The sequence below is a fragment of the Ahaetulla prasina genome, chromosome 3 (genome assembly GCF_028640845.1).
Source record: "Ahaetulla prasina isolate Xishuangbanna chromosome 3, ASM2864084v1, whole genome shotgun sequence".
In the NCBI taxonomy this organism is placed as follows: Eukaryota; Metazoa; Chordata; class Lepidosauria; order Squamata; family Colubridae; genus Ahaetulla; species Ahaetulla prasina.
This window is the reverse complement of record NC_080541.1, coordinates 19,394,016-19,405,597: the sequence shown is the minus strand read 5'-3', so window position 1 is coordinate 19,405,597 and position 11,582 is coordinate 19,394,016. Positions and strand designations below refer to the sequence as shown.

At 49.5% G+C, this 11,582-nt stretch overlaps 1 protein-coding gene across 5 annotated transcripts in view; it reads left to right on the top strand.

The window, feature by feature from the left end:
* Nucleotides 1-3,699: 3,699 nt before the first annotated feature.
* The window catches only part of NTAQ1 (N-terminal glutamine amidase 1), a 39,933-nt gene continuing 32,050 nt past the window's right edge, over nt 3,700-11,582 (top strand). For all 5 annotated transcript variants that reach the window (XM_058175994.1, XM_058175993.1, XM_058175992.1 and 2 more), the window contains exons 1-2: nt 3,700-3,952; nt 5,597-5,696. In XM_058175994.1, the coding sequence (XP_058031977.1) occupies nt 3,870-3,952; nt 5,597-5,696 (183 nt within the window). In that variant the 5' untranslated portion in view covers nt 3,700-3,869. The remainder of the gene's footprint in view (nt 3,953-5,596; nt 5,697-11,582) is intronic.

Genomic DNA, 11,582 nt, shown 5'->3' with positions numbered 1-11,582 from the left:
CCACTGCCGCGGAAGGACACGGCGCGCGTCCTGCGTCTGAAAGTTTTTGGCGCGTGGCAACTTGGAGTGCGGCTTGTTTTCCTTCGCGCTGATTGGTCGCCGCTCTGGCGCGCGGCGGTTTGCTGCTCCTGCCCGCGAGGAGCTCAAATAGAAAACGTTTAAAACTTGCATGACTCTTTGAGAAAGGCGCGTTTTCTATTATCAACGCGACCAGCTCACTCTATGCTTGGAAACTCCTTGAAATTCACACGTGTACGTCCTCTAAGAATACACATGAAGTTGCACTTGTATGTGATGTACTCCCAATGGAAAGACAAAACAACGCCACTATTCTGATGGAACAATCTTATGCAAACCGGGTTAAAGCTTGTAGTAAGCCTCCCTCCAACCTGGATTTCAAAGCCCTATGCACTGCAATCTCCTGCCCGCGGAGCTAATCAATTACCATAGGAAGCCTATTTGCGCTCTTTTTGCCATATAAAAAGCGATCCCAGGGAAAGGGATCAGCAATGATGCCTTCTTTTTAAGCGCGGTTCTTGGCATTTTGAACTAAGCGGGTAAATGCTTCAAGCTGTTTTCCTCGTCATCACTAAAATGGAAGAATTTTAATGAAAATCTTCAACCAAAAACTGTCTAAATCTTCAACCAAAAACTGTCTATTATTGACCTCACCCCATTCCTAAGAGGACTATAAGGGGCGTGCATAGGAGCACAAAAGTGCCTACTGTTCCTGTCTTATTGTTCTTCATTATATCAATTTAATATAGTTGATGCATATTTTTTTACACACACACACATATATATATATATATATTCTTCAAGATATGTTGCTTTATTTATGACAATGTTTGTGTATACTGTTATGACAAAAAGAAAGAAAAAAGAAAAAGAGTCGCATTTCCCATATAATTTTGCTTCTGTTCGAGGAGCAGAAGGGAGAGAATGCAATCCTTTACTGCAAACGAAAGGTGCCAAGACAGCTTGCATCTGGGGGGGAAAAACCCGTTCTGGCTTTTTAAAAAAAATCCAGCTGCAAAAATAAAATCACTCTTAGGCCTTTTTTTTGCCTTCTCTAAAGGTACTCCAGTGGTGCTTTCCCTTGAGGAATCAACGACCATTTTACCTATTCTTTTTAACAATTGCACCGAGATTATAATCAATTGGAGGATCAACTCTTATATACCAGGAGGCCCAATTTCCCTATTGGCCTGTGAAAAGTCAAAATAATTTTGCTTCTTGGTAGTACAGCAGAATTGTACACAGCGCTGAAGTGGACTAGGGTGACCCATGAGAGTTAATTTTCTGCTAAAAAAAAATAAACCAACTCCTCTCTAAATATACAACAGCTTTATAGTCCCACCATTGGAACCCTTGGTCGCTGGGATTACTACATCTCCTTACTGCTACTAAGCCAAGTACAGCTTGCATCCAAGGGTCTCGCACAATATATATGGAATCAGGGCACTAACACAGAGAAAACCCTGACGTGTCCCTTTAAGCAAAGTGGCATCCCCTTAATTTTATTCCCTGATCAAGCAGTCCTCCCCACCACAGTAAAAAATGATGGAAAAAGTTTTCTTACTGAAGAGACGTTGGCGGAGTCAGGAACGTTGATTCCCAATGAAAGGTTTTTCTTAATCCAATCAGAAAGCTGACTCTTTACAACCCCAGGAAGAGCTTTGTTCTCTTTCAGGCAACAGGCGGGACTTGGCTAATCACTTTACCTTTCTGCCAGGAAAGGCTTCACCTGTTTGATTTCTACCTACCTGGCTATTGTTAAAGGCAACGCCTTCGCCTTCGCCAAGACCTGTGTTTAACTCATAGAATCATCTATTGCAATGTCCTTCCTGTTGAAGACTATTTCAGCTTCAATCATAACAATACAAGAGCAAACAATAGATTTAAACTCAATGTTAACCATTTCAATCTTGACTGCAGAAAATATGACTTCGGTAACAGAGTGATTAGTGCTTGGAACACACTACCTGACTCTGTGGTCTCTTCTCAAAATCCCCAAAACTTTAACCAAAAACTCTCTACTATTGACCTCACCCCATTCCTAAGAGGTCTATAAGCCTTAAGGGGTGTGCATAAGTGCACAAATGTGCCTACTGTTCCTGTCCTATTGTTTCCTTTCATTATATCGAATTAATATAGTTATTACATACTTATGCTCATATATATGCTTATATATTATATAGTTATTTTCATGCCTATGCTTATATATACTGCTGTGACAAATAAAAATAAATTAAAATAAAGTAAATAAGTAATATTTAAAAGGTGGAATTACATGGCTTATTTACATGATGCACTAATATTTAGTGCAAATATTTATTTGGGGTTGTATTTTACACATTTATCTTTTTAGGTTCTCCTGAAAATTAAAAGCCCTTTTCCATTTTATTTTCCAAGGTGGTAATGAATTATTAAACTACCAGTATGTCATACAACTTTCAACAACTATGGGTGGCTAACAATCAAATTATTATAAAACCCATAAAACATAGAGATAAAAGCTGGCAAGCATGAAAAAGCAACGGATCTCACTCTCTTCTTTAGATCTGTTTCCAGAGAGCTGGATCTTGGCATAATGTATCCCAAGAAAGATAATTGGAGCCTGGTCATTTGTGCCTCCAGACTGGCTGAACTGTTCAACAAGTTTGTTAGGTTTGTTTTCTTGGCTGTACTTTGTAGGAAGTATATGAAGTTAGCACCCACCCGTCTGTGATTCTGTCCACCATTAAACCATCTTTCCAAGCATGTTTCCAGTGTCTTTCTCCCCACTTGGAACTGAACTCAGATGGACATTTCTTCCAACAGTACAAAATGCTACTCAGAAGTATTTCTGAGGCTTTATTCCTAGGCAAGTGTAAAATAAACATCTCCGCCTTATTATCCTTTATGTGTCTGAGGGACAACTTCCAGACTTTTAAGTAGCCTAAAAACCATTGATTGCAAATTGTAGTTCCAGTACACTTAGAAGGGAATGGATTTAGAGGTCTGATGTTTATGCTTATAACTTTAGCCAGGACACATGACTGGTGAGACATAAACTTTACTGCAATGAGCACTTCTAAACAATGTTGCAGAAAAAGGGGAGTGGGTGGGGAAATCAGGCTCCATAGACAGAGCGAGCTGGAAGGGACCTTTGAGGTCTTCTAGTCCAGCCCCCGGCTCAAGCAGGAGATCCTATACTATTTCAGATAAATGACTGTCTACTCTAGACTCTTCTTAAAAACATCCAGTGATGGAGCGTTCACAATTTCTGGAGGCAAGCTGTGCCACCGGTTAATTGTCCTCACTGTTAGGAAGTTTCTCCTTAATTCCAGGTTGCTTCTCTTTTTAATAAGTTTAACTCAGGGGTCTCCAACCTTGGCAAATTTAAGACTTGTGGACTTCAACTCCCAGAATTGAAGTCCACAAGTCTTAAAGTTGTCAAGGTTGGAGACCCCTGGTTTAACTGACACTAACTCTAAAACTATAAAGCATTTTGTTAATTTGCGGCTTCTGCCTTCGCCTTTGCCCTAAAAAAAAAAAAAGATTTGGCGTCGCCTTTAAGGGCGAAACGGAGAGAATCTAATTCTTAAGCACACACAGACTGTAGTTGCCACGATCTCGCTTAACTGCTTCGTCTCCTTTTGGCTCGGTCTCCCCTCGGTTGGGTCGAGCAGCCTTGCAATGCAGCCGCGTTTCCGGGGGAAGGAGTTCCTTGTAACGCGTCCCCCCAGGACGTTCGGAACCGCACGCGTGGAGCAATGTTTCTTCAACCGCCCTCCGTTGCCAGAGATGAACGGCTTCTTGTTCAGGCTTTTTCCGGGAAATGAACCTCTTAATCCTTTCCCTTGGTCAGCCAACGTCGGGCTTCAATGGCGGAGGCGGAGGCTGTCCCGGCCGGCTATGACCCAGTCGTCTCTTCTCGCTCCGTTTGCGTCTATACGAGCTGCTATTGGTAAGAAAGGGTTGTCCCTGTGATGAAACCCAGCGATTATAAATTCCAGAAAATCCTAACAGGGCAGCCGATGCCAGTCTATCAAAAGTTCCCCCAGCTCTCAAAATAATCCGGAAGCATTTCTGAAAGAACGTTTTGATTTATTAGGTGCTGATAAATTTGTATTTGTATTTATTTGTCAGGCATGTATTTTATGACAGATACAAGTGTAAACATAATTATAAATACATGAAAAGGATACGAATAAAAGGGGACATTAGGAGAGGGACAGTAGGCACGCTGGTGCGCTTATGCACGCCCCTTACAGACCTCTTAGGAATGGGGTGAGGTCAACAGTACAGTCTAAGGCACGGGTCTCCAACCTTGGCAACTTTCAGACTTCTGGACTCCAACTCCCAGAATTCCTCAGCCAGCTTTGCTTTGCTGGCTGAGGAACTCTGGGAGTTGAAGTCCACAAGTCTTAAAGTTGCCAAGGTTGGAGACCCCTGGTCTAAGGTTAAAGTTTTTGGAGTTTGGGGAAGAAACCACAGTCAGGTAGTGCATTCCAGGCGTTGACCACTCCGTTACTGAAGTCGTATTTTCTGCAGTCTAGTTTGGATCAGTTTACCTTGAGTTTGTATCTATTGTGTGCTCTTGTATTGTATTGGGTGAGGTCAATATTGTATTATTGACCTCATCCCATTCCTAAGAGGTCTGTAAGGGGCGTGCATAAATGCACCCGCGTGCCTACCGTCCTTGTCCTAATATTCCTTTTTTACTTACTCTTTTCATGTATCCAAATTATATTTATACTTTTACGTGTTATCTATGATTGACAAATAAATTAAATAAATAAATAAATAAATAAATAAATTGTTTTGGTTGAAGCTGAAGTATTCATTGGCTGGTAGGACATTGTAGCAGATGATTTTATGTACTATGCTTAGGTCAGACCGAAGAAGGCGAAGTTCGAAATTGTCTAGGCCCAAAATTAGACTCTGATGGCATAAGGTATTTTGTTGCGAGCAGAGGAGTGGAGGACTCTTCTTGTGAAATATCTCTGGACTCATTCGATTGTATTAATGTCCAATATGCAGTGCAGGTTTCAGACAGATGAGCTGTATTCAAGAACTGGTCTGGCAAAAGTTTTGTATGCCCTAGTTTGCAGTTCAATATTACCAGAGAAGAAACTACGGAAGATTAGGTTGACAACTCTTAATGCTTTTTTAGCAATGCTGTTACAGTAACCTCTGACACTTAGATCATTTGAATAGGTAGATGCAGTGCCGGCTTAGAATAACACAACGTATTACAATTAGTCATTGTAGTATAAAACAAGAAACCTATTTAATCAGATTGATGTTATGTCTTCAAAGCTAGCCTTCACTTTTCCTCCAGGTTTGAAGTCCTATTTATTTTTCTTAATGGGAATTTCATTTTTGGTATCTCTTGTAAAAAGGTATAGGTATACATAATGTATACATACCCTGACAGAATTAAAGCCTGATTCCAGGTAATTTATGACCATTTATACAATTATGTAGAAGAGAGAATGAATTGAATAAAATGTGGAAATGCAGGATAACCTTGACAAATTAAGATTCTAGTACCAGAAAAGCACAGAAACTTGAAAATATGTGAGCTCATGTTTTTATTGCTCTATAGTGAAGAAAATATCTGGAAACTTTGTGAACATATCCGAAGCAAGAATCAATACCCTTTAGAAGAATTTTATGCTGTTTTCATTTCCAATGACAGAAAGATGGTAAGTTGGGATGTGGCAGTAGAGCAAAACAAAAGCAACTGCCTTAAAGTGGCGGTGGCGGCGGTGGCGGCCTGGCTGGACCGGCTTGGCCAGGGCCTAGCCTGTTGGTGGTTGACTGGGTCCGGCGAACCGTGGCTTGACCCAGCAAACCCGACGGGTGAGTGGCCTATTCCAGCTGGAGGCCTGGCTTGGCGGCCACGAAGAGGCCCGATGGTCGCCTTCTTTGTCATCTTGAAGGTTGTCCACGGGTCCAGGGGACGCCCTCGCTACCATCTAGAGGACGTCTATGGACCGTCTATGGGGGCTTTTTTGAATCCTTTGCCCCCCCCCCGGATTTGGAGAGAGATGCCTCGTCGGTAGGGGATCTTTTGAAGACCTTTGGTCCCCAACAGGGGGAATTGAGGATTGTCCTGGACAATCCTAGCCTGTCTATTGTAGGACTATATCCTCTCTCCCCAGCCCATAGACCACCCCTCGGGACTGGAGATGAGGGTTGGAGCTCTGACTGAATCATGGCGGTTTGTTCATCTACCGCCCAAGACCTATATCCCGGCTGTCCTCTACTCGGAACTACTGGCGTCAATTTCCATCTTGACAGGTCCAGGATGGGTCTGTTCGCGGACTTTTATCATGCGGACATTTACAGCGGCTGACCTTCTTGCCCTCGAGACTCCCTCTCTCATGGGTCTGGCCCCCACATTATCGAGGGCCCATCTTGAGGACGGGTTTTGGAACCCCGAGAGATGGCATGCCAAAATAGGAGACTCAGGGATTTTAATTAATTATTTTAATAGGGTTTTAAGGGAATTTTAATGGGACTTTTAAGGAGGTGGGAACTGACGGGTCTGGGTTGGAGGGAGGTAGTGTTGGGTGGGGTGGAGGGTTAGGTGGGTGAGGGGTAGCCCGTCGGGAGGAAACCAGTTCCAGCGCATGCTCGTGGCGACTATCAATGGGTTCGGAGGTTATGGGGGGGGAGTGTGTTCCTTTGTGTGAGGGTGAGTCTATTTGCACGGTAAGTGGGAGGGGCAGATATGGCGGAAGGGGGGGATCGTATCGACATAGGGGGTCACGCGTTCGATGTTTGCAGGCGATCGCGTGCCCCGATCCCCCTGACTTCTCCCGTTCCCCGGATGGCCAAGACCCTCAGAGCCTGGGCCTTCGTCTGATGTTATGCAACGCACGGTCCGTGGCCAATAAGGCCCCCCTAATACATGATCTGATTCAGGGGGGTGCCGCGGATATTATAGGCGTTACGGAGACCTGGTTGGGCACTGAAGGGGGTGTGCCCCTGGTCGAGATGTGCCCACCGGGTTTCCGTGCATTCCATCAGCCGAGGGCCCAGGGTAGGGGTGGAGGGGTGGCGGTTGCTATTAAAGAGAGTCTAGAGCCGAGGAGACCACTGTACCTCAGATTGCGGGTGTGAATCCTCTTTGTGAGGTGGGGTCATAGATGTCAGATGGGCTTGCTGGTCGCGTACCTGGCTCCTTGCTGCGTGACAGCTGCCCTGCCCGAGCTCCTGGAGGTGCTTGCCGGGGTGGCAGTGGAGACCCCCAGACTTTTAGTCATGGGGGACTTTAACTTGCCATCTGCCGGCTCGTCATCGACTGTAGCTTGGGAGTTCTGGCCTCCATGACGGCCTTGGACCTGACTCAAGTAGTGGATGGCCCCACTCACATCGGGGGAGGCACACTGGACCTGATTTTTGTCTCTGGTCAGTGGTTGAGAGATCTGGACTTAAAGGAAATAGTCATTGAACCTTTGTCATGGTCAGATCACTCTCTCCTTCGCCTGGACTTTCTGACCGCTACCCAACACCGCAGGGAGACGGAACCATTACGGTGGTACCGTCCCAGGCGCCTGATGGACCCAGAGAGGTTTCGGACGGAGCTTGGGCCACTTCCTGAGGGTCTGGCTCACGGCACGGCAGAGGAACTAGCTGCAGCCTGGGAGCGGGCTGCGGCTGGGGCTTTAGACCGTGTCGTGCCTTTGCGGCCTCTGACCCGGCGCAGATCCCAACCGGCTCCTTGGTTCTCCGAGGAGCTGAGGGGGATGAAACGCCGGAGAAGACGCCTAGAGAGTTCCTGGAGGTCCAGCCGTTCAGAGGCTGATCGGACACTAGTTAGATCCTATACCAGGACCTACCTAGTGGCACTGAGGAAGCGGGCGTTCTCGCCTCCTCCCTCATTGCGCCGGCAGATAACCGCCCAGCTGCCCTGTTTGGTGACCCGCTCCCTCCTTCACCAGGGGAGCGGGATGACCCGTGCAGGGGCGATGCTGAGGAGTTTAACGGTTATCTATACGATAAAATCGTTCAGCTCAGGGACGGTCTGGACCAAAATTATGGCGATTCAGACGAGGTATCTGAGGCGGTCTTGGTGATGTTGTGTGGGATGAGTTTGACCCTGTGACTCCGAGGACATGGACAGGTTGCTGGGTAGATTGAATGCCACCACGTGTTTACTGGACCCGTGCCCCTCCTGGCTGGTGCTGGCCACTCAGGAGGTGACACGAGGCTGGCTCCAGGGATTACGGCGCTTCCTTGTTGGAGGAGTCTTTCCGGCCGCCTTGAAAGAGGCGGTGGTGAGGCCCTCCTCAAGAAGCCTTCCTGGACCCGGCTGTTTTAGGTAATTATCGTCGGTCTCCAACCTTCGCGGCGAAGGTTGTAGAGAGTATGGTGGCATATCAGTTTCCCCTGCACCTGGAGGAAACTGTCTATCTGGACCCGTTCAGTCCGGCTTCCGACCGGTTACAGCACTGAGGCGGCTTTGGTCGCGTTGGTGGATGATCTCTGGAGGGCCAGGGATAGGGGTTATTCCTCTGCCCTGGTCCTATTAGACCTCTCAGCGGATTTTAATTAATTATTTTAATAGGGTTTTAAGGGAATTTTAATGGGACTTTTAAGGAGGTGGGAACTGACGGGTCTGGGTTGGAGGGGGAGGGTAGTGTTGGGTGGGGTGGAGGGTTAGGGTGGGTGAGGGGGGTAGCCCGTCGGGAGGGAAACCAGTTCCAGCGCATGCTCGTGGCGACTATCAAATGGGTTCGGAGGTTATGGGGGGGGAGTGTGTTCCTTTGTGTGAGGGTGAGTCTATTTGCACGGTAAGTGGGAGGGGCAGATATGGCGGAAGGGGGGGATCGTATCGACATAGGGGGTCACGCGTTCGATGTTTGCAGGCGATCGCGTGCCCCGATCCCCCTGACTTCTCCCGTTCCCCGGATGGCCAAGACCCTCAGAGCCTGGGCCTTCGTCTGATGTTATGCAACGCACGGTCCGTGGCCAATAAGGCCCCCCTAATACATGATCTGATTCAGGGGGGTGCCGCGGATATTATAGGCGTTACGGAGACCTGGTTGGGCACTGAAGGGGGTGTGCCCCTGGTCGAGATGTGCCCACCGGGTTTCCGTGCATTCCATCAGCCGAGGGCCCAGGGTAGGGGTGGAGGGGTGGCGGTTGCTATTAAAGAGAGTCTAGAGCCGAGGGAGACCACTGTACCTCAGATTGCCGGGTGTGAATCCCTCTTTGTGAGGTGGGGTCATAGATGTCAGATGGGCTTGCTGGTCGCGTACCTGGCTCCTTGCTGCGTGACAGCTGCCCTGCCCGAGCTCCTGGAGGTGCTTGCCGGGGTGGCAGTGGAGACCCCCAGACTTTTAGTCATGGGGGACTTTAACTTGCCATCTGCCAGCTCGTCATCGACGGTAGCTCGGGAGTTCTTGGCCTCCATGACGGCCTTGGACCTGACTCAAGTAGTGGATGGCCCCACTCACATCGGGGAGGCACACTGACCTGATTTTTGTCTCTGGTCAGTGGTTGAGAGATCTGGACTTAAAGGAAATAGTCATTGAACCTTTGTCATGGTCAGATCACTCTCCTTCGCCTGGACTTTCTGACCGCCACCCAACACCGCAGGGAGACGGAACCATTACGGTGGTACCGCCCCAGGCGCCTGATGGACCCAGAGAGGTTTCGGACGGAGCTTGGGCCACTTCCTGAGGGTCTGGCTCACGGCACGGCAGAGGAACTAGCTGCAGCCTGGGAACGGGCTGCGGCTGGGGCTTTAGACCGTGTCGTGCCTTTGCGGCCTCTGACCCGCGCAGATCCCAACCGCCCTTGGTTCTCCGAGGAGCTGAGGGGATGAAACGCCGGAGAAGACGCCTAGAGAGTTCCTGGAGGTCCAGCCGCTCAGAGGTTGATCGGACACTAGTTAGATCCTATACCAGGACCTACCTAGTGGCACTGAGGGAAGCGAGGCGCCCACGCCTCCTCCCTCATTGCGTCGGCAGATAACCGCCCAGCTGCCCTGTTTCGGGTGACCCGCTCCCTCCTTCACCAGGGGGAGCGGGATGACCCGTTGCGGGGACGGGCTGAGGAGTTTAACGGTTATCTATACGATAAAATCGTTCAGCTTAGGGACGGTCTGGACCAAAATTGTGGCGATTCAGACGAGGTATCTGAGAGCGGTCTTGGTGATGTTGTGTGGGATGAGTTTGACCCTGTGACTCCCGAGGACATGGACAGGTTGCTGGGTAGATTGAATGCCACCACGTGTTTACTGGACCCGTGCCCCTCCTGGCTGGTGCTGGCCACTCAGGAGGTGACACGAGGCTGGCTCCAGGGGATTACGAGCGCTTCCTTGTTGGAGGGAGTCTTTCCGGCCGCCTTGAAAGAGGCGGTGGTGAGGCCCCTCCTCAAGAAGCCTTCCCTGGACCCGGCTGTTTTAGGTAATTATCGTCCGGTCTCCAACCTTCGCTTCGCGGCGAAGGTTGTAGAGAGTATGGTGGCATATCAGTTTCCCCTGCACCTGGAGGAAACTGTCTATCTGGGCCCGTTCCAGTCCGGCTTCCCACCCCGTTACAGCACTGAGACGGCTTTGGTCGCGTTGGTGGATGATCTCTGGAGGGCCAGGGATAGGGGTTATTCCTCTGCCCTGGTCCTATTAGACCTCTCAGCGGCTTTTGATACCATCGACCATGGTATCCTGCTGCGCCGGTTGGGGGGGTTGGGAGTGGGAGGCACCGTTTATCGGTGGTTCTCCTCCTATCTCTCCGACCGGTCGCAGACGGTGTTGACGGGGGGCAGAGGTCGACCCCGCGCCTCACTTGTGGGGTGCCGCGGGGATCTCTCGCCCTTCTGTTCAACATCTATATGAAGCCGCTGGGTGAGATCATCAGTGGCTTTGGTGTGAGGTACCAGCTGTACGCTGATGACACCCAGCTGTACTTTTCACACGGGCCACCCCAATGAAGCTATCAGTGCTGTCCCGGTGTTTGGAAGCCGACGGGTCTGGATGGGGAGAAACAGGCTCAAGCTCAATCCCTCCAAGACGGAGTGGCTGTGGATGCCGGCATCCCGGTACAGTCAGCTGAGTCCGCGGCTGACTGTCGGGAGCGAGTCATTGGCCCCGATGGAGAGGGTGCGTAATTTGGGCGTTCTCCTGGATGCACGGCTGTCTTTTGAAGATCATTTGGCGGCCGTCTCCAGGAGAGCTTTCCACCAGGTTCGCCTGGTGCGCCAGTTGCGCCCCTTTCTAGACCGGGATGCCTTGTGCACAGTCACTCACGCCCTTGTGACGTCTCGTCTGGACTACTGCAATGCTCTCTACATGGGGCTCCCCCTGAAGGGCATCCGGAGGCTGCAGTTGGTCCAGAATGCAGCTGCGCGGGTGATAGAGGGAGCCCCTCGTGGCTCCCGAGTGACACCTATCCTGCGCAGGCTGCACTGGCTACCTGTGGCCTTCCGGGTGCGCTTCAAGGTGTTGGTGAACGTCTTTAAAGCGCTCCATGGCATAGGGCCGGGTTACTTACGGGACCGCCTGCTGCTACCAAATACCTCTCACCGACCCGTGCGCTCTCACAGAGAGGGACTCCTCAGGGTGCCGTCGGCGCGACAAT